Here is a 20,495-nt window from a genome sequence, read left to right on the forward strand (position 1 = left end):
AAGAACTCAGCAGCACGCACAAAAAGCCCTCCCAAACAACAAATACATCATACCTTTATGGCTTTGATCCCTGATTGCTAATGCAACACAGGTGTTTCTCTTCCCCGGCACATCATGAGGAAAACACTGTGGACGCTAGTAGCGTTGCCACTCCCCTTATTTGGGATGAGCAGCTTACATCATCACTAAATTAACCCTTTAACTGTCGAGCCCTGATATGTTTTCCTTGATTGGTTTTCCCTGAAGAAAATTACGTTGTTGAAAACGAAAGTAAAAGAGCGATGCTCGTTCATTGCATTTTACCGTGATGAGAGTTCCATGTCTTTATTAAGAAACTTCTTAAAAGGAAAGGAAAGGAAAGGAGAGGAACTTCCTGCTCAGCTTGGACCCTCTTGCTAACTGCTCCGCGCTTTGCTCTATCGCTTTTACATTTTATCTCTCCCATATTTTCATATTTTATTTCCTTTTATCACCTAATTTTAACTTCAGCAAATCAGCACAGTGCTCAAACGACAAAGTTTGGATTATTACAAAAACGCAGAATTCTTTTACCCAACCAGCTTACATTCCGGGGAAAGGAAAACACAACTGCCTACACTCATAAGGATAAGAGAGAAAATGCCTCTTCTGGTTCAAGAATCTACTTGCTGCACTAACTTCTTGAAACAAAGTTACGTACGGGACCACCAAACCAGACGGAACATACAACAGAGCTTCGTCATGGACACCCTCAGCATATAGCCGGTGAGTCCCATGAAACTAGTGCTCCTCAACAGGTAGAGAAACAAGCCGATCGACTTACAAATCGATGGCACAAACAGGGAGCGAGACCCAAAGGCACTCGAGACATCAGATTGTCACGAGCCTCACATATTACCGCAGTAGCATCCTCTACCCCAGATACAACTCTGACAAGGATAGCAAACACTGGTCTCCTACCACCGCCTATACATCTTGAGAACAGATTTCAAGTACTAATGAATGTAAATGAGGAATCCCCAAACGTGATGAATGTGATCGAACACAGACTGAATCAGCCTGTAGCTAACACTGATGCTAACTGGCGCTCAAGGTCGAGCAGACAGCGGCACTCAGCTCAGAGCGCAGCCGAGCCCAGGACTCTGATAGTGGGAGACTCCATAATCAGAAACATTAGCGGCAGGGATACAACTACATGCTGCCTTCCACAAGCAACAACTTCTGATATAAACAGGGAACTTCAGAACATTCTGATGAAACATAAGACTGCAAATCGACTCATCATTCATGTGGGGAAGAATGATATTCATAAAGAGCAGTCAGAACTCCTTAAGAAGGATTTCAATGAACTTTTTGAAACACTTAAAAGACTGAAAGTTCAAACATTCATCAGTGGACCACTCCCAGCAAGAGGAACAAACAGGTTTTCACGGTTGCTTGGGCTTAATACTAGGGATGTCCCGATACCACTTTTTCACTTCCGATACGATACCGATGCCGCAGCTTTGGCTATTTGCCGATACCGATATCAATCCGATATTTTTATTTTATTCTTGAACTAATACTACTAATAATAAAATATATGGAAGCACTTTGCTCAATTAGCCACATAAAAACATCTCACTCAAATGGAGAACAAATACTTCTCCAGTATATAGTCCACAACAACAGCTGATAATGAAAGACTGCCACACTTTATTCAAAAGACCTTGAGATATGTTTGGTAACCTGAATGAATTTAAAATTAATTTGCTATATTTTAGATCAATATATTTGTTTCCTTCAAATTTTTATTAACTTTAACTTTATTCTAATCTGAATTATAAATCATTTATTTCTGTATAAAATAATACTACTTTTAAAAACACATTTGATTTTCTTTTTTAATCAATGTAGAATGTGTAAATTAAAAATAAACAGATTAGTGCTCTGTTTTAGGACAAGAAATGAAAACCAATGCAATATGATGAATGTCCAAAAGATGAGATCATTTTTGCTTTTAAACAGCGTGTGTGTGTGTCTGTGTGTGTGTGATTTTGGTTGGGTGACAGTTACAGTTTGACAAGAGTTTACAGTTTGACAAAAGCACAATGTTGTGTTTTACACAAATATAAGTAGGCTAAACACTTTTTGCAGTTTTAATGATGTCCTGTATGAAAATGACGGAGTATGTTTTTATGTTTCCACTGTTCGATGGCGCCCGTGCCTCTCTCTCTCTGACACACACACACACACACATTCCAGCATTGCAATCTTGACATCGCAGCCTGTTCATTTTGCTGCATTCACACCAAACGCGAATAGAGCGTCAAATTCGCGTCTAGTTCGATGATTGAACAGTTTGAATCCATTCGCGCGTCCAAAGCGAATAGGACGCGCCGCGCGCGTATAATGATAAAGCGAGCATTTGAAGCGATATAGACGCGCGTTCAGAGCTAAGGCAGGGCTACAGATTAGGTGTCCCTAAAGAACCCGCATATGTCTATACGCGAGTTTATTTTTATACCGTGTATTCTATGTGTAAATCCATGCACCCCTAATAGGTATTGGATCATAGGTATCGGATCATTTTTTTTCTCCCCTCCGATATCCGATCTAGCGTTTTGGGCCAGCGTTTTGAAGTTGACAACTTCAATCTTTTCTGGAGTCAGAGACAACTGTTTCATCGGGATGGCCATCACCCAAACAAACTTAGTTCAAGAGTGTTAAAGGACAATATCTACTTCTCCCTCAATCATCCTTCTGCAGTGTGTGCCAATCTGAACGGCACACACACACCTGGACACAGTATGAATGACCACGGGACTTCACTTCAGCAGCAAAATGGACATGCGGTTGACATATCACACAAGGACAATGATAACACCACTCCGCCACAACAACCTCTGCTCACGGACACAATCTCAGCTGAGCCCTGCCCACAGAGCTCACCACAGACAGACACATTAGAACTGCTCCAAGATTCAGCACCCAAGGACGACTTCGTTTTTCGGTTCGGTTTGAATATCGTTATACCCCTACCTGCCACTGAAGCTAGATCTGTGTCTGTCAAGAAGAGATGCTTAAATGAGAACACTAGTGTACTATTTATGAAGGCAAAAGTGTGTTAAACATACCAAGCTTAACACCAAGCATATCTGCAGACTCTGTTGATTTTCTCCTTGATTCTTTTAACTCAAAAGTTAAAAATGTAATTGATGATATTGCTCCTGTTAAAGTCAGGAAGAAGACCTTTTATTAACGTTGAACATATTGAGCAAAAGAAAAATTAGTGCCCCGTTTATCGGAACGAAACTGAACGATACAGCTCACGTACAGCGGCCTATAAATAATGTGCACGCGAGTTTTATTTATTTTTATACCGTGTATTCTCTGTGTAAATCCATGCACCAAACGTACGTTCAGTACGAATACATGTACCGTTTGCACTGCTGTTGAGTTTCTCCAAGGTGCTTTTTGTCTGCCACTCTTCTTCCTGACTTTAACAGGAGCAATATCATCAATTACATTTTTAACTTTTCAGTTAAAAGAATCAAGGAGAAAACCAACAGAGTCAGCAGATATGCTTGGTGTTAAGCTTGGTATGTTTAACACACTTTTGCCTTCATAAATAGTACACTAGTGTTCTCATTTAAGCATCTCTTCTTGACAGACACAGATCTAGCTTCAGTGGCAGGTAGGGGTATAACGATATTCAAACCGAACCGAAAAACGAAGTCGTCCTTGGGTGCTGAATCTTGGAGCAGTTCTAATGTGTCTGTCTGTGGTGAGCTCTGTGGGCAGGGCTCAGCTGAGATTGTGTCCGTGAGCAGAGGTTGTTGTGGCGGAGTGGTGTTATCATTGTCCTTGTGTGATATGTCAACCGCATGTCCATTTTGCTGCTGAAGTGAAGTCCCGTGGTCATTCATACTGTGTCCAGGTGTGTGTGTGCCGTTCAGATTGGCACACACTGCAGAAGGATGATTGAGGGAGAAGTAGATATTGTCCTTTAACACTCTTGAACTAAGTTTGTTTGGGTGAGGGCCATCCCGATGAAACAGTTGTCTCTGACTCCAGAAAAGATTGAAGTTGTCAATGAAGTTCACTCCTTTTATATTGCAGGTTTTTTGCAGCCATGTATTAAGTAGGGATGTCCCGATCCGATCCACGGCATCGGTATCGTGCCGATACTGGCCCAAAACGCTAGATCGGAGATCGGAGGGGAGAAAAAAAATGATCCGATACCTATGATCCAATACCTATTAGGGGTGCATGAATTTACACATAGAATACACGGTATAAAAATAAACTCGCGTATAGACATATGCGGGTTCTTTAGGGACACCTAATCTGTAGCCCTGCCTTAGCTCTGAACGCGCGTCTATATCGCTTCAAATGCTCGCTTTATCATTATACGCGCGCGGCGCGTCCTATTCGCTTTGGACGCGCGAATGGATTCAAACTGTTCAATCATCGAACTAGACGCGAATTTGACGCTCTATTCGCGTTTGGTGTGAATGCAGCAAAATGAAGAGGCTGCGATGTCAAGATTGCAATGCTGGAATGTGTGTGTGTGTGTGTGTGTGTGTCAGAGAGAGAGAGGCACGGGCGCCATCGAACAGTGGAAACATAAAAACATACTCCGTCATTTTCATACAGGACATCATTAAAACTGCAAAAAGTGTTTAGCCTACTTATATTTGTGTAAAACACAACATTGTGCTTTTGTCAAACTGTAACTGTCACTCAACCAAAATCACACACACACAGACACACACACGCTGTTTAAAAGCAAAAATGATCTCATCTTTTGGACATTCATCATATTGCATTGGTTTTCATTTCTTGTCCTAAAACAGAGCACTAATCTGTTTATTTTTAATTTACACATTCTACATTGATTAAAAAAGAAAATCAAATGTGTTTTTAAAAGTAGTATTATTTTATACAGAAATAAATTATTTATAATTCAGATTAGAATAAAGTTAAAGTTAATTAAAATTTTAAGAATAAAATAAAAATATCGGATTGATATCGGTATCGGCAAATAGCCAAAGCTGCGGCATCGGTATCGTATCGGAAGTGAAAAAGTGGTATCGGGACATCCCTAGTAGTTACTATGTCTGATTTCAAAGAAATTGATGGCAAAATTTTGGAAGAAACCGTACAGCACCTTAAAACATCAACATGCGCCCTTGACACACTTCCCACATCTTTTTTCAAAAGTGTGTTAAACAGTTTAGAAGCAGATCTTTTAGAAGTGGTAAGTGCCTCACTTCTCTCTGGGAGTTTGGAAAACTCCCTGAAAACTGCAGTTGTCAAGCCCCTCCTGAAAAAGAGCAATCTGGATAAGACCATATTAAGCAACTATAGACCGATCTCAAATCTTCCTTTCATAGGCAAGATCATTGAAAAAGTTGTCTTAAATCAGCTGAACAAATTCGAATGGATACTTTGACAATTTTCAATCTGGTTTCCGACCGCACCACAGCACAGAGACAGCGCTCATAAAGATAATAAACGATATTCGCTTAAAGGGATAGTTCACTTTGAAATTAATTTTTGGTATGTTTTAGCTTACCTCAAGGGCATCCAAGATGTAGGTGTCTTTTTTTCCGCAGTAGTTTCAATTTTGATATTTTTAGGTCAAACCGTTCTTGTCTGTCAGTCATATAATGCAGGTCTATGGTCATTATCTCAAAGAGCATGCACAGAGTCCAAATTAAAACAATTCCCCGTCGTCCAAATTAAACAATTCCCCATCGTAAGTACACATTGATGGCCTAAGACACGAAACGAGCGGTTTGTGTGAGAAAACGAACAGTATTTATATCGTTTTTACCTCTTATACACAGCCATGTCGAAGTGATCTGATCTGACGTGTACGCAGACTGGTGCATAGATATATACACACTAGATGTCGTCTTGTCTACGGCAGTTCATTGGAACGAATGTCTTTAAGGTGACATCTAGTGTATATATCTATGCACCAGTCTGCGTACACGTCAGATCAGATCACTTCGACATGGCAGCGTATAAGAGGTAAAAACGATATAAATACTGTTCGTTTTCTCACACAAACCGCTCGTTTCGTGTCTTAGGCCATCAATGTGTACTTACGATGGGGAATTGTTTAATTTGGACGACGGGGAATTGTTTTAATTTGGACTCTGTGCTTGTGTTTTGAGACAGTGACCATCGACCTGCATTATATGACTGACAGACAAGAACGGTTTGACCTAAAAATATAAAAATTTAAACTACTGCGAATAAAAAGACACCTACATCTTGGATGCCCTTGAGGTAAGCTAAAACATACCAAAAATTAATTTCAAAGTGAACTATCCCTTTAACCTGTGATTCTTAAACAGCCACAATGGCATTTCGGAACATTAATGTAGCCAAAGTGACCATCCAAACTTCGCGCCATTAACGTTAGCTAGAGCCATTTGGGCTCCTCAGGCAAAAGTTTAATAATCACTGACACTGACATACACAAGTGAAAGCCAAAATATCTTAATAGCATTAATAATCAGTCACATTGTTCTAACTATTCAATAGGATACCTTTTTTTGGCTGTATTTGAACCTATCTAACAAGCTGACGATTAGCTTATTAAACATAACAAGCTAGCAATCAGCGAGAACTCGCCAACAGAATTCGAGCCACTTACCTCTATAATTAAAGATAAAATTCTCGTAGAAGAACTTGTATCCTTTCTCCAGCTTGGAAGATTTTACCTTGGAGTGTTCATTCACGAGTCGCACCACATCGTCTTGACCAACTTTTGGGAGATGCGAGAGCGAAGTAGTCCAGCGATAACAGGCAGCCATGGTGAACGCAATAACCGGAAGACGCAGTACACTGCTTCACGGCTACTTCCGCCGTTCTATTGTTTTGTGATAAAGGCCTATTCAAGAGATACAAATGTTAAATAAAATATAAACACGTTAAACAAAATAAACGTTCTTGCTCAGACGTGGACAGTTTCTGTCAGGTTGGTGTTGGACTTCTGGCTTCGGGTCAAGTCTCGATCTCAGAGCTCTCAGCAAGTATGTTATTTCCTATCCAAAACAAAGAGTATATGAACAAGTCGACTCATGAATGTTTTTTTAGAGCTAGAACAGAATTGAATTCTGTTTGGTTTACTTATTCTGTTATTTTCCTGTTTACTACAGGACTGCCGCTTTAAAACAATCTGTATAGTATCAAGCGCTATATAAATGAAGGTGATTTGACTATAACAAGAACATTACAATGAACACAAATTTGAAAATCTCACTACAAATAATCCAGAATTTAATCCTACTCTGCCTGTTACACTTCCTCACACCTGAAACTGATCGAGTGAATCTCCTCAACTTCTCCAATCTAGTTTAGTGCAAGATCAAACCATGGATGTTGAAATATCTGCTCTAAACTGGGGCGTTTAGATGGATCCGGGTTTAGACACTGTCTAATCAGATCCCTGCAGTCTGTACACATTTTAATAAGGAGAGAACTGGTTAGTCATGACCATGTGACCTGGCATTTTTGAAAACTGCTCTCGCTATACGTTGAGCTATATATAAAAATTCTGACACACTACAACCTTTTTACTTTCTGTACAAATCGTTTGCTTTATGTGTGTGTATCAATGTTATCATCATTATTCACTCACATTCGGATAAGTTGGGGTTTTGAAATGTAACTTTGGCTTGTGTGATTTCCGTTGCACTATGAAAGGAAGACATTCGTTCGACAACTCGTACAGCAACACTCCTAGAGACCAGACATTTGCTGGGACGGCGTGGAATCGGGGGGGGGTGTGTGAGGGCGTGGGGGGTGGGGGGGGGGGTGTCGAGCTCTGTAAGAAAGACATTTGCACATTGTTGAGCTTTTTTTTTAAGCATCATCAAATAATTAGTAAGTCCTCAGTTTCTCACTTCACACTCAATTTATCTCACCTGTAAGTGTTGCTCTCGTAGCCATTCCAATTTAATAGCTGACCGCAGCCAAAGTCTATCAGCTTGAGCTGGTATTTTCATCAACAGGAAATTCTTCGCATGAATGTCACTATGGAAAACACCATGTTCGTAGCAGACTCTCACTGCTATCACAGCCTGTGCCATGATGGCCGTGAAAACATGTCAGACCAAGGTCTACGAGAAATTGCGTCCTTCAAGGTCTCGCAGGGTTCGGATACTCCATAACCAGAGTGAATTTTCTAGGATGTTCAACCAGTGTATAGAGTATGATGAGGGAGCATAAGTGGGAATCTAGAATCTAATTCTTCTTGAATGTTCTATTTCGCCACTTCTGTAACTGAGAGGTTCGGATTCCAGGCTAGAGAGAGAAGCAGACAGAAGGTTAGTCTGGCTAAAAATCTGAAGAAAACATTATTTTGAAATGTCTATTCTTTGATCTTTTTAGATGCGTTCAAAAGAGCCTTTTCAGCTCAAGTTATTTTGGTGCCTCTTGGCTTATTTGTTGATCACATTATACTAATGCTTCTACGGTGTAGTTAACTACAGTAATCTTGCTTAACAACTCAACACATTCAGGTTTTGACAACTACAATATAAGATAGCAATCAGTTGTCAATCTTGCTATCCAAGCATCTGAGGCAACCTGTACTAAGATTAAACATCTGTAAATTGTTTTAAAGTGTTTGTATGCATGCATGAGCAAAATGTACATTCAGTAAGATTTACCTTTTTGCATCAAATTTGAGTGTTCGTGGAACACTTGCAATTCTCTGGACAATTCAGTAAGATTTACCTTTTGCCATCAATTAGGTGACGTGGAACACCTTCCAAATACTCTGGATACAATTTCTTTTCCACGTTTAGAGAACTCAAAGACTCGAAGAACATGTGGAAACAGTTGTCCAGAGGCCTGAGGATGGAACATTTTAGACATCAAAAACTGTTTTTGTTTTATTTATTTTTTTATAATATTAATTATCAATGTCAGTGGTCACATCAAATTGTTACTTTGGTTTCACTTTATTTTGGTCCCTTTAAGACATTCTATAAGTCTATAAGTAACATTGCACCTACATGTCTACTAACTCTCATTAGAGGTTAGAATAAGTTGACATGTAGTTGAAAAGTTACTTATAGTCAGTAGAATGTCTGTTGCTAGATCCATTGTTTTATTTAAAAAATGTCAGCGCTGGTCGAGAAAATAATATTATAATAGGGGAAATAATTTTAAGATTCTGTAAAAACAAGCCTTATTTTGAGTGGAAAACAAGATAATACTGTTTAAAATAATGTTGGAGAAATAATGATTTACCATTATTTGGCTTGACGCCGGAGTGATCTGGAGCAGGTGACGATGGTTCAGGAGCTGGATCTGCTGGAGGAATAAAAGGCTCCACAACAGGGCTCTTCCTATGTTCTGTAACTTTTTCTGAAATGAAGAAAAAACAAATGAAAACAACTATTAGACCCATCTCTGACGTCAAATTAAGCAATGATATAATGACATAACTTACATTTTACTATTCAAATCTTATCTGTAATGTTACAAATCTAAATTAATGGGAATTGTCCACGCTATCCACCCGACTTCTGTTTAATGCCTGCATAAATGTCCCAACATATTATTTCACAATATTAATAGTCATTTTATTTCACTATTATCACGATTACGAGGGTGGAGCCTGGTGATTCCAATTCAACGATAAAGTTATTTTTCTTATTTTATCTGATCTTTTATTAAAAACAAAACATACATTTCCAGGCTTCATTTGGCTTTCATTTCATTTGGCTCACTTTACTGAACATGAAGAGAAAATTAGCGCGGACTCATGGTGCATGAACATACACAATGTCTGATTCCTGGACCAATTATGCCTACTGTAAATATACAAATATGTAAATATAACCTTTTAAATTTTAAAAATAAAATATAGCACAGAAATATATCAAATAGAAATAAAATTATCCATTTAAAGAATCTTAAAAGACTTCAATCTTTTGATTTCTGATCTGCTGCAAATCAGCTACAAGAAGTTACTTTACGTGATGTCAGAGGATCAGAATTAAAGCCTAGTAGAAAAGTAGAAAATAACAGATGGCAGAAATCTATCTATAAATTACAGAAACGTCTGTGTGTCTGTCTGTCTGTCTGTGTGTGTGTGTGAAAATGTAAAATTTTCTGGTTGCTAGACTCCAGTTGCTACTGTTAAAAGCAAATATCTTGTGGTTCATTTTTCGTGTGTTTGTTTCTGGTTCAATAGATGGGGACAAGAAAAGAACAATTACTAAAAATGCACACAAAAACTGATTTTGCACCTGCGCCGTTTACTTCTGTATATTATATCTATTTATAAATTACGGGAACGTCTTTCTGTCTGTGTGTGTGTGTGTGTGTGTGTGTGTGTGTGTGTGTGTGTGTGTGTGTGTGTGTGTGTGTTTTATTCGCATATCTCTCGAACCGTTATTCCTATGGATTTCAAACTTGACAGGTGTCTCGCTACGGGCATGAGTAAAGTGCAGTGCCAAGTTTGACATTGTTTGGATTAGAAATGCAAAAAATATGGGTAAATATATATCGGTAAAAGAAGCACACACTGGCTTTTGCCGCTCTAGCCACTCTGGCTTTTGACCCTCACAGAGAGGGTCGAAGAAAGCAGTGGAGCTTAAGTAGCTTGGAGTTCCCTGTGTAGCCTGCTCCCTAAATCATGTAGTTCAATGTTCCACATTTATTGCATGTCATTATGTCAGTATCAGTATTTGCTTTCAACCATGCACAAATAAAAATGTCACTGAACTTTTGCTGTGCAATTGTAACAATGAGCACTCAAACACACCAAACCAACAATTACTAAAAACACACACAAAAACTGATTTTGCACACAAAAACTTTTGCACGGGCATTTTGCACTAGTCTACCTATAAATTACAGAAACGTCTGTCTGTCTGTGTGTCTGTCTGTGTCTGTTATTCGCATATCTCTCAAACCGTTAGTCCGATGGATTTCAAACTTGACAGGTGTCTCGCTACTGGCACGAGTAAGTGCAGTGCCAAGTTTGACGTTGTTGATTGGAAATGCTAAAGATATCGGTAAATATATCGGTCAAAGAAGCCCCAAGAAGGTTGTGGTTTAAAAATAAACATTCTGATATGTCAGCTACACTGTTTACTTCTGAATATTATATTTTATTCACGGCCATCATTTGTAGTAACCTAGCCTGCTCCCTGAATTCAATGCGTTCACAGTCTCTTTCACGGGCACCAAACCAACAATTACACTAAAAACACACACAAAAACTGATTTTGCATGGGCATTTTGCACTAGTATCATGAAACAAAGGTAATAATGACTCACTGTCATCCAGATCACAACTGGAGGGCTCTGGCACAGGCGGCAGTTTAGGAACGACAGGATCTGCATGCTGTGTTTTCTTAATCTTGGATGGACCTGGCACACACAGATCTTCACAGACCTGTCCTGGCAGGCACATCATCATGTCATGATCCACAGGATTTGTGTCCGGCGTTTGCTCCATCTTGGAGGGACCTGGCATAAAAGAAGATGTGTATTTATCTCAAAATATCTTAAAGGACAGTTGAGTATTGCAATAAGGGACATATAATCATCACTCATCTTAAAATGGTGTGATTTTCAGCAGTTTTGAAAGGATGACCACAAAGCTTGTCTCGTATTTATTGAAAATGTTCTTAGTTTTTTGTTATGTCACACCATAAGAAACACTTACAGTACAGTTTAGTAAAACTTTTTTTATTTTTTTTATTGACCAAGTTAGTGATGTTTCTCAAATATCAGACTTCACTACATAAATATGTTTTTTTGTGTTTCATTTTCTTTTTTTTTACTGCATATTTGAGGAGCCAACAGGAGTAGAGAAGAAAAAATGAAGACTAACACCAGAAACATCAGGCTGAAATGGCCATGAATCAGGGTGGTTATAACTGGAGACTCACCATCTGTGTCTGGATGAACCTGTGATTCCTGCTCAGCCACAAAAGGATGCACTTTGGTTTTGGTTTGGATGGACTTTCTCAGAGCCTTCCATCCTCTCCAGAAGATGTTCTTCCCTTTTGCCTGTTTTTCTGCAAACAACAAATATTGATTAGAAACGTTTGTTTTATTAGCACAGATTACAGCTCAATGATTCACTAGTTCATGTTCCAAGAACACTAGAGAAATGGGCTAGTTGCATATGGGCGCCATTTAGATTTCCGATCTAGCGAGTTTGTGCAGACACCAGTGCAGAGAGACTACTATAAATATACAAATATGTAAATATCGCAAATTTTAAAAATTAAATATAGCACAGAAATAATAGAAATATAAATATCCATTTAAAGAATCTTAAAAGACTTCAATCTTTTGATTTCAATCTTCACTCATCTTAAAATGGTGTGATTTTCAGCAGTTTTGAAAGGATGACAACAAAGCCTGTCTCGTATTTATTGAAAATGTTCTTAGTTTTTTGTTATGTCACACCATAAGAAACATTTACAGTACAGTTTAGTAAAAATGTTTTTTAAAAAACTGACCAAGTTAGTGATGTTTCTCAAATATCAGACTTTACTACATAAATATGTTTTTTTGTGTGTTTAATTTTTTTTTTTTACTGCATATTTGAGGAGCCAACCGGAGTAGAGACGGAAAAATGAAGACTAACACCAGAAACATCAGGCTGAAATGGCCATGAATCAGGGTGGTTATAACTGGAGACTCACCATCTGTGTCTGGATAAACCTGTGATTCCTGCTCAGCCACAAAAGGATGCACTTTGGTTTTGGTTTGGATGGACTGTTTCAGAGCCTTCCATCCTCTCTTGAACATGTTCTTCCTTTTTGCCTGTTTTTCTGCAAACAACAAATATTGATTAGAAACGTCTGTTTTATTAGCACAGATTACAGCTCAATGATTCACTAGTTCATGTTCCAAGAACACTAGAGAAATGGGCTAGTTGCATATGACCGCCATGTTGGGATTTCCGATCTAACAAATTTGTGCAGATGCAAAAAATCTTTAAAAAATGTTGAAGAACAGCATAATTTTGTCTATTTAACTGAACATGACTTTAAAGTCCTGACTTGTATTATCTTAGAGCTATTTCCATATGGACATTTCTTTGTTGTGTCACAGTTTGAGTCACAGTTTTTCCTGGCAGATTAAAGGATATTTTGCGATTGTAACTGTAGGCTCGCGCTCGGTCGGCCCAAAGTCCGGCATCCGACCAGCGCGGAAGGTCTCTTCGTGTTACTGTCTTTTCTCGAGGCAAAGTATTTTTTGATTAAATGCAATACATTTTCTCATTTGTATTTTCTCGTTATTTCATCTGACTCAATAAATGAAAAGGTTTTAATGATATCTGTGCATCATTAAATGTGAGCGAATGTTTGACTATTCCTTTTAACTCTTTAATGAAAATAATGTCAAAGTCAGTCAGAATAATCAAATGTAACAATTTATTATGTCAGGTAAATGTATCATGCCAATTTCATAATCAATTCAAAGATAATCGATACAAAACATCAAATGCTCTGGATTAAAGAGAAGAGATGCAAACCCAACGTTATACATGAAGCTGAGAGTCTTACTCTTCAGGCTAATCTGAAGTACAGAAAGGCCCCGAACCCTTTGCTACATTCCATTATATAGACACAACCTCTTTCACATGGAAACATGTGCTAACAATGGAAATTTGCATTCAGAGGTTGCACTTTTTGGGGGTAGGAGACCATTTGCCAGGAGACCACCTTTCTTATGTGCCAGTAATCCCTAAATTCTTAAAAACCTTATTACCTTTTGTTTTACTTATTTGGAAATTAGGCATTTGTACCAGTCGCACTTATGACATTTCAAATGATACTAAGTATGTATAATACTCGATGATAATCATTCACATTAAACTATATATTTTCTTGGGTGAATTCAGGTGATCTGAGTATGAGAGAGAGGGGGTGAGGGATGAGGGAATGAAATGTAGATTAGGATGCCTCGGAGGTGAGACTTTTAATGGTGAGTTCAAATGGTAATTTCCAGCAAAATCCTATCAATACAATTATAGTGTATAGTGAGGCGGTTGTTATAGCAAAATAACAGCCCCTTCAGGCAGATTCAGGCGCTATAACAACCGCCTCGCCAGTCGCCATACATTACCCCGGCCTTACTTAAGTATGTGTTAGTTCTGAATGATGTATATTAACTCAGTACCTGTTGGGTGGTCCTCCAAAGGGACTCTCAGGTCCAGTGGGCAGTTTGGAGACATGATATGATATCAGATTGACACTGTCTCGGCCTGTTGTTTACAGTTGTAGACTGCGTTTGTACTCTTCGTCCGCTAGTGACTCTACTGAACTACTGTTATGATCACCTGAACTGAAGATTCCGTCAAAGTAACTCAATTTATATTGTATATATATTAAATGACACCGTATTCTGTCAGATTCTGAATCTCAACGAGCTGTGTAGACTCTATTTGACTGATTCTGATAATCGCTGCTGACCTGAACAACTCAGTGACGTCATAGGGATCTCGCGCAGCCTGTGACGCCACAGCTGCTGCTGCTTTTTTGGAAAAAAATAAATGTAATAATTTACTCGCCCTCATATAGTTCCAAACCTGTAAGACTTTCAGTCATCTTAAGAAAAGAAATTCAGATATTTTAAACTAAATCAGAGAGATGTATGGGAAGCCCTTTTAACATTTAAACGCTTAGTTTGACTATCCGGAATTAACATTGTAGATATCAACAACGTCTTTCTGACTAGTCGTAATTACATTTTGGATAGTTGGAATTGTCATTCAAGATATCTGTAACGTAATTGTGACTTGTGTCATTCAAGATATCTGTAATTCAGTTTTGACTAGGCAGAATGAAAGTTAAAGATATCTCAAACGTCATTATGACTACCCTTACGAAAAAGAAGTTTATTCAAGTGTTCTATTAGTATACTTCTTTTAAACTAAAAATAAGAAAGTATACTTTCAGTCTACTTTTTATATACTTCTCAGAAATATACTTAATTACACTTAAGTGTACTTGACTTATACTGAGAGAAAAGTCCAAGTATATTTGGCCTATACTTGTACTCAATCTTTTGATCGAGATATACTTAAAATTTGAATTATTAAAAGTATACTTGGCTTGTAGTTGTTTTAACTCTTTTGATTGAGTAGCCTATTAAATATACTTTTTTTTTTTACATCGTTTTTCATATACAGTCTTATGAAACTTTGTTTGAAAATATTGATTAAAATATTGATATAAAACAGATATGTTTCTAATTCTGCGTATCTGAATTTTTGTGTCGGCTAGTCCACTGGTAGTGTACATATTTACTTTAACTTTTCCCCACCATTGACTGAATTTTCCAGCTATCCATGTTTTCACTGGTATACGGTAGGGGGCGCTATGACACATCTTCTAGTACAGAATCTCTGGATCAAAACACAGGAGAAGAAGAAGCTGAAACAAGTGATAGACGATTGCTCACTCAAATGTAAAATAATGTAATATCAAACATTAAACAGCTTGTAAATCAAAACTTAATGTTTCCAAATGAAATGAAGTGTAGACCTAACCCATGAAGAGAAAACGACTGTGAAGCTTTGGGGGTGTTGGACTCGATCTCCACCTGTGTTTTGATCATCGTTCTGGATCTGATCAAGGCCTAGTCTTTGACAAAAATGTGATTTCCTCAACTATTTTGTTTAAAATGTTGCCTTTATGAAACTTACTGACATTCAAGTGTTGATAAAAAAGGATGCATGAAGCTAATAAAATGTTTTTAAAATTAAAGTAGAGTTAAAGGTATTTTTCAAGTATAAAAAAATAACATTTGAACATAGTAGTATAGGCCTACTGCAACTGCAAAAATTGTATATAAATAGTAAACTATAAGTATAATGTTAAGTTCACTTAAAGAAACCTTGTAGAATAAAACTACTAAACTAGTAGTTTACTGAGAGTACACTAAAAGAGTAAAAATAATATATAAATGGTAAACTATAAGTATGATGTTAAGTTCACTTAAAGAAAACTTGTAGTATGAAACTACTAAACTAGTAGTTTACTGAGAGTACATTAAAATAAAACTTGTAGTATAAAACTACTAAACTACTAGTTTACTGAGAGTATACTTCAAAGTTGCTACAAGTATTAAAATAGTAAACTACTAGTATACTCATAAGTTCACTTGCAGTACAAATGAGAAACATAATTATGAACTAGTTGTAAACTTAAAGTTTACTACTGTTACACTTATAGTACACTTAAACATATACTTTTATATACTTCAAGTGGGCCAATTTAGTCCCAAGCGGTATTAAAATAGTACACTTACAAGTTTACTACTAGTACATATTGACATTAGTATACTTACTACATAAAGTATACTTAAAAATATACTTGAACATTACTCAAGTATACTTCATAAAATGAACTTGAAGTATACTTTTTTTTCGTAAGGGTAGTGCAAATTATTGTGCATGACCTTGCTCTATTTTAGATATCCATAAAAACGTAATTTCCACTCCCCGCCATAATCAAAGAAGAAGTGGGTTAATTTCCTTATCTCTATGACTGGCTCTCTCAACAGACATTTACATCGATGGTCTGGCGTTATAATTTATTTTTATGTTTGCATAGATAAAGTATACATTCATTATTATACATAATTAATGTATACATATATACATTATTATTATTTATTTACTTACATTTTTCATGTTAATGTAAATGACAAATATGACACAACAGGATTTTGGTGGCTTTTAATCTGTCAATTATCATTAAATTGCATATATGAGCTATAAAAACCTGATCAATGAAATATACATTCATACCTGATGTATGAAATCTGATACTCAAAACACTCATTACAAGAGCTCCAGAACGTCCGTTGGGTCCTTACGATACTCAAATAGTGTAGGAAAACAGTATAACCATTTTGCAGGCAGTCAGTTAGCTTTGTTTACTTCCGGAATGACAAGGTAAACAGCTAGCAGACTCCCGGCAAAAACACAAACCATGAAACGATCTTTTACCTAACTGGAAGGCTAGTAACTAAGAAATAAAAAGCCTGTTCCAGTTGCATCATGTTAAAACAAAATTTATATCCTCACACAAATGAATTATGTTTAGAAACAATTCTTTATATTTATTGATTTACTGTAGGCTATGTATCCATGTGCTTATTTATGCAGTCATTAATGTATTGGTCTTACACCACTGTTATGTCCACTGGTCACGGCAATAAATACTATATTTTTGCAATTCCACAAGTCTCTCCATTTCCAGTGTAGCCTACTGGCCTATTCATATAGGGCCAGAGCACCGATGGGGTGAGGACCCTCTAGGAATTGCTCTGTTTATTATTATTAACTATATGCAATTTCAGTGCATGTATAAGAATTGGTATGCTGATATAAATTACAAAAAAATTACTTTTTCTTTTTGTAGGGAGAAAAGGCCGACCAGCCATTGATGTTACCAGAGAACACATTGAATTTCTGCTGAAGCAAGGCCATACAATTGCAAAAACTGCTGAAATACTGGGATGCTCCTCATCATTTCTGTACAAGAAGTCAAAGTTGATGGGTATACCTGTTAGAAGTATGCTGTCTGCAATAGATGATGGTGAACTAGAACAACATGTGAGGCAACTTCAGAGCCAATATCCTAATTCTGGAAATGAGGTAATTGGTGGTCTTTATCTTTAGGCTGTATTTAATTCACATTTGTGTGCCATTGTTTTGTGAATCTCGTGTCAATTTAGAAACCTTTCAAAAAATCTGTTTCAGATGATAAGAGCCCTGTTGCGCACACAGGGTGTGCTTGTTACTCGGTCCAGGGTGCGTGAGATGTTGACACGGGTGAATCCTACTGCTGCTGCAAGGAGATGGAGCCGGACAGTTGCTTCTCGTTACGCGTTCCTGGAACAGATTCGGACAGTTCTTGCTCTTTAGTCGCTCTCTCTGCCATGCAAGACTTTACTAAGATGTTCTTTAAATTATAGAGCTGTAATTACCAATCATAAAAGCTACAGAAACACCTCACACAGAACAGAACAGACACATTTTGATTACATAATCTTTTCCACATCTAAGATTTTTCTGGATTGTTCTATATGAACAAACAAACAAACAGAAGAATGTCTCGGAGAACATAAATAGTTTGACTCTTAGGTTCAGGATCATATGAACTATTTTATAGGGTTCTTTTGAAATGACATATTCTTGGTGTGACTTTTAGGTCTTAAGGGTTCTTGTGCATTAACAAAGTAAACGTGATGATCTATAGGTTCTTTATGCACCAGTACATCCATGGAACATCAGGCTCTAAAAAGTCTGGAAGTACTCATTTTAAGAGAGGAAATACTCTTACTTTTATATTATATTCAAATTCAATCAATAGAAATATTGTTGTGGATGCGATGTTTTTGAACACTTCCTGTGGCGTGTTGTGTTTTAATGTTTTAACCACAAAGATAATTGCTTATCATGATAATACCAGATTGTCTGAGAAAATAGTTTCGTACAAATAATGCCCAAGGCCTATCTGTTTCCATTAAAAATATAAGTCAATTAAAAATACAATTCGGCCAGTGGAAAAGATTGAGAAAACTTTCTCTGAAATGTATTTTACACTATTTGATTTATGTATTCAAAAACAAGGCAAGGATAGGCAACAACTTGATTTTTATTAATGTAATGTGTCTTGTACCGTTAAACGTTATCACGTGGATGAATAATAATATGCAAATGATATGCAGATGAGGATCTGCATAGTAAAACTAGGCGTTGTAAGCTCCATATATGGTTATTTCGGGGTGGAGACGCATGTGCGCACAATCTTCCGCTGACTGGGATTTATAAAGTGAATTCTGCGCAGTTTCTGGCGTACGAACGGTTTTATAAGTCTGAATATTTTTTTGCGTACGCCATTTTTGCCTTTCGGGCGCACGTACACTTTTAGTAAGGTTCCTACGCACAGTTTTATAAATGAGACCCCTGGTCTGTTTCATGGATCACCTGCCCCTGGTTTTTGATTTTCTTGTTCACACACAAGCACACATTTTTGTTGTCTGTCATTGTTTAATAAAAAATATTTTATTTGAAAACCTTCATTTGTATCAGCCATGCTTAATTGATGTCTCAATAGCTGTAACAGAAGTTACAAGTGTTTTGTTAGTTAATTGCTTAAGTTACTTGGATTGAGTTACAGCTACCCTTACTCTTAGCCTACTCTGTACACTAACCCAGAGCCATAGAGAAAAATCTTCACTCTGCACTTACCTATATACCCAAACATAAAAGCGTAAATTCGTTTTTAATCTGTTATAGTTTAGATAATATGTGTATGGCTTAATCTTAAAATTATATTCTTAGTCTTAACATGATCATGTTTCACGTTGTGGTCCTGGGGGTGGCCACTTTCATCAGAAGAAGTGAGCTAGCTTCTAAGCGAATTCTGAACGGACCGCCACGGCAGACCTAAGCAAAATCACAGGAATCAATAGCCTAATACGCCCAGTTGTGCTAAAATAAATATCATGAGACGTCCATCATCAGATGAATGATATGGAAAAGTTAAGTTAGAGCCGCTAAAGCCAGTGCTACTACCCATGCGAACATGAACACTAAGCTTTTCCCTCCAAAAATATAGCCTAAAACTTATCTCCAAATGCAAAACTGACATTAACAAAATGCAATAATGCAATAACAGCTGAAAAAGTACTTGGGTGTGTGTTTTATTTTATATTTACCGTTCAATAATGCAATCGCTGCTGTCTGTCCAATAGAAGAACATGACAGCCAGCGTATGTTTTGGAACTATTGGGGCTTACATGAACCACGTGACAGCCATAGCGGCGACATCAAAGAGTGTCGCAACTCTATCTCTCTATGGCTCTGGCCAGCAGGGCCCTTTTGTCCCATAAATCAGGCCTCAACCAGTATTTTCAGTCTTACATACATATACATTATTATACATATATTATACATATATTATATATACATATAATGTATGTTATATGTATATATAATATACATTATATACACATTACATATACATTAATATATACAAAATATATATACAGTGGGGCACATAATCCTGCTCGTTTGTCAAGTCAAGTCACTTTTATTTATATAGCGCTTTTTACTATACAGATAGTATCAAAGCAGCTTCACATTGATAACATGAAAATAATACAACAAAGTTTGTTTCTAGAAGAAAATTGCATCGTCGTCCACCCTTAATAAGGCAGATCAATAATATTGTTGAATATTAAATGTCCCCAACTAAGCAAGCCGAAAGCCAAGGCAACAGTGGCAAGGAACCAAAACTCCATCAGGTCATTGAATGGAGAAAAAAACCTTGGGAGAACCCAGGCTCAGTCGGGGGCCAGTTCTCCTCTGGCCAACGAGCGAACAGTGTATGATTATGATCCAGGCAGCATTACAGGTCAGAAGTCAGATTGGTTGTGTCGATGAGGCCTTCACAGGGCTGATGAGGCTGGCACTTCAGGGATGTGTCATGGTTAGGGTCCAGGTGGAGATCCAC

At 37.4% G+C, this 20,495-nt stretch overlaps 1 protein-coding gene across 1 annotated transcript; it reads right to left on the minus strand.

Annotated features, from left to right (window-relative positions):
* Window positions 1-8,794: 8,794 nt before the first annotated feature.
* On the minus strand, window positions 8,795-13,996 carry LOC309491627 (uncharacterized protein; the record flags this gene model as incomplete). The annotated part of the gene is made up of 4 exons (XM_082190683.1): window positions 12,660-13,996; window positions 11,278-11,469; window positions 9,238-9,354; window positions 8,795-8,835 (listed from the first exon to the last, which is right to left on the minus strand). The coding sequence occupies exons 1-4, from the start codon at window positions 12,763-12,765 to the stop codon at window positions 8,795-8,797; spliced, it is 456 nt and encodes a 151-aa protein (XP_082046809.1). The 5' UTR covers window positions 12,766-13,996.
* Window positions 13,997-20,495: the final 6,499 nt, after the last annotated feature.

Source organism: Leuciscus leuciscus (assembly GCF_965113295.1).
Source record: "Leuciscus leuciscus genome assembly, contig: HAP1_SCAFFOLD_389, whole genome shotgun sequence".
Lineage (NCBI taxonomy): Eukaryota > Metazoa > Chordata > Actinopteri > Cypriniformes > Leuciscidae > Leuciscus > Leuciscus leuciscus.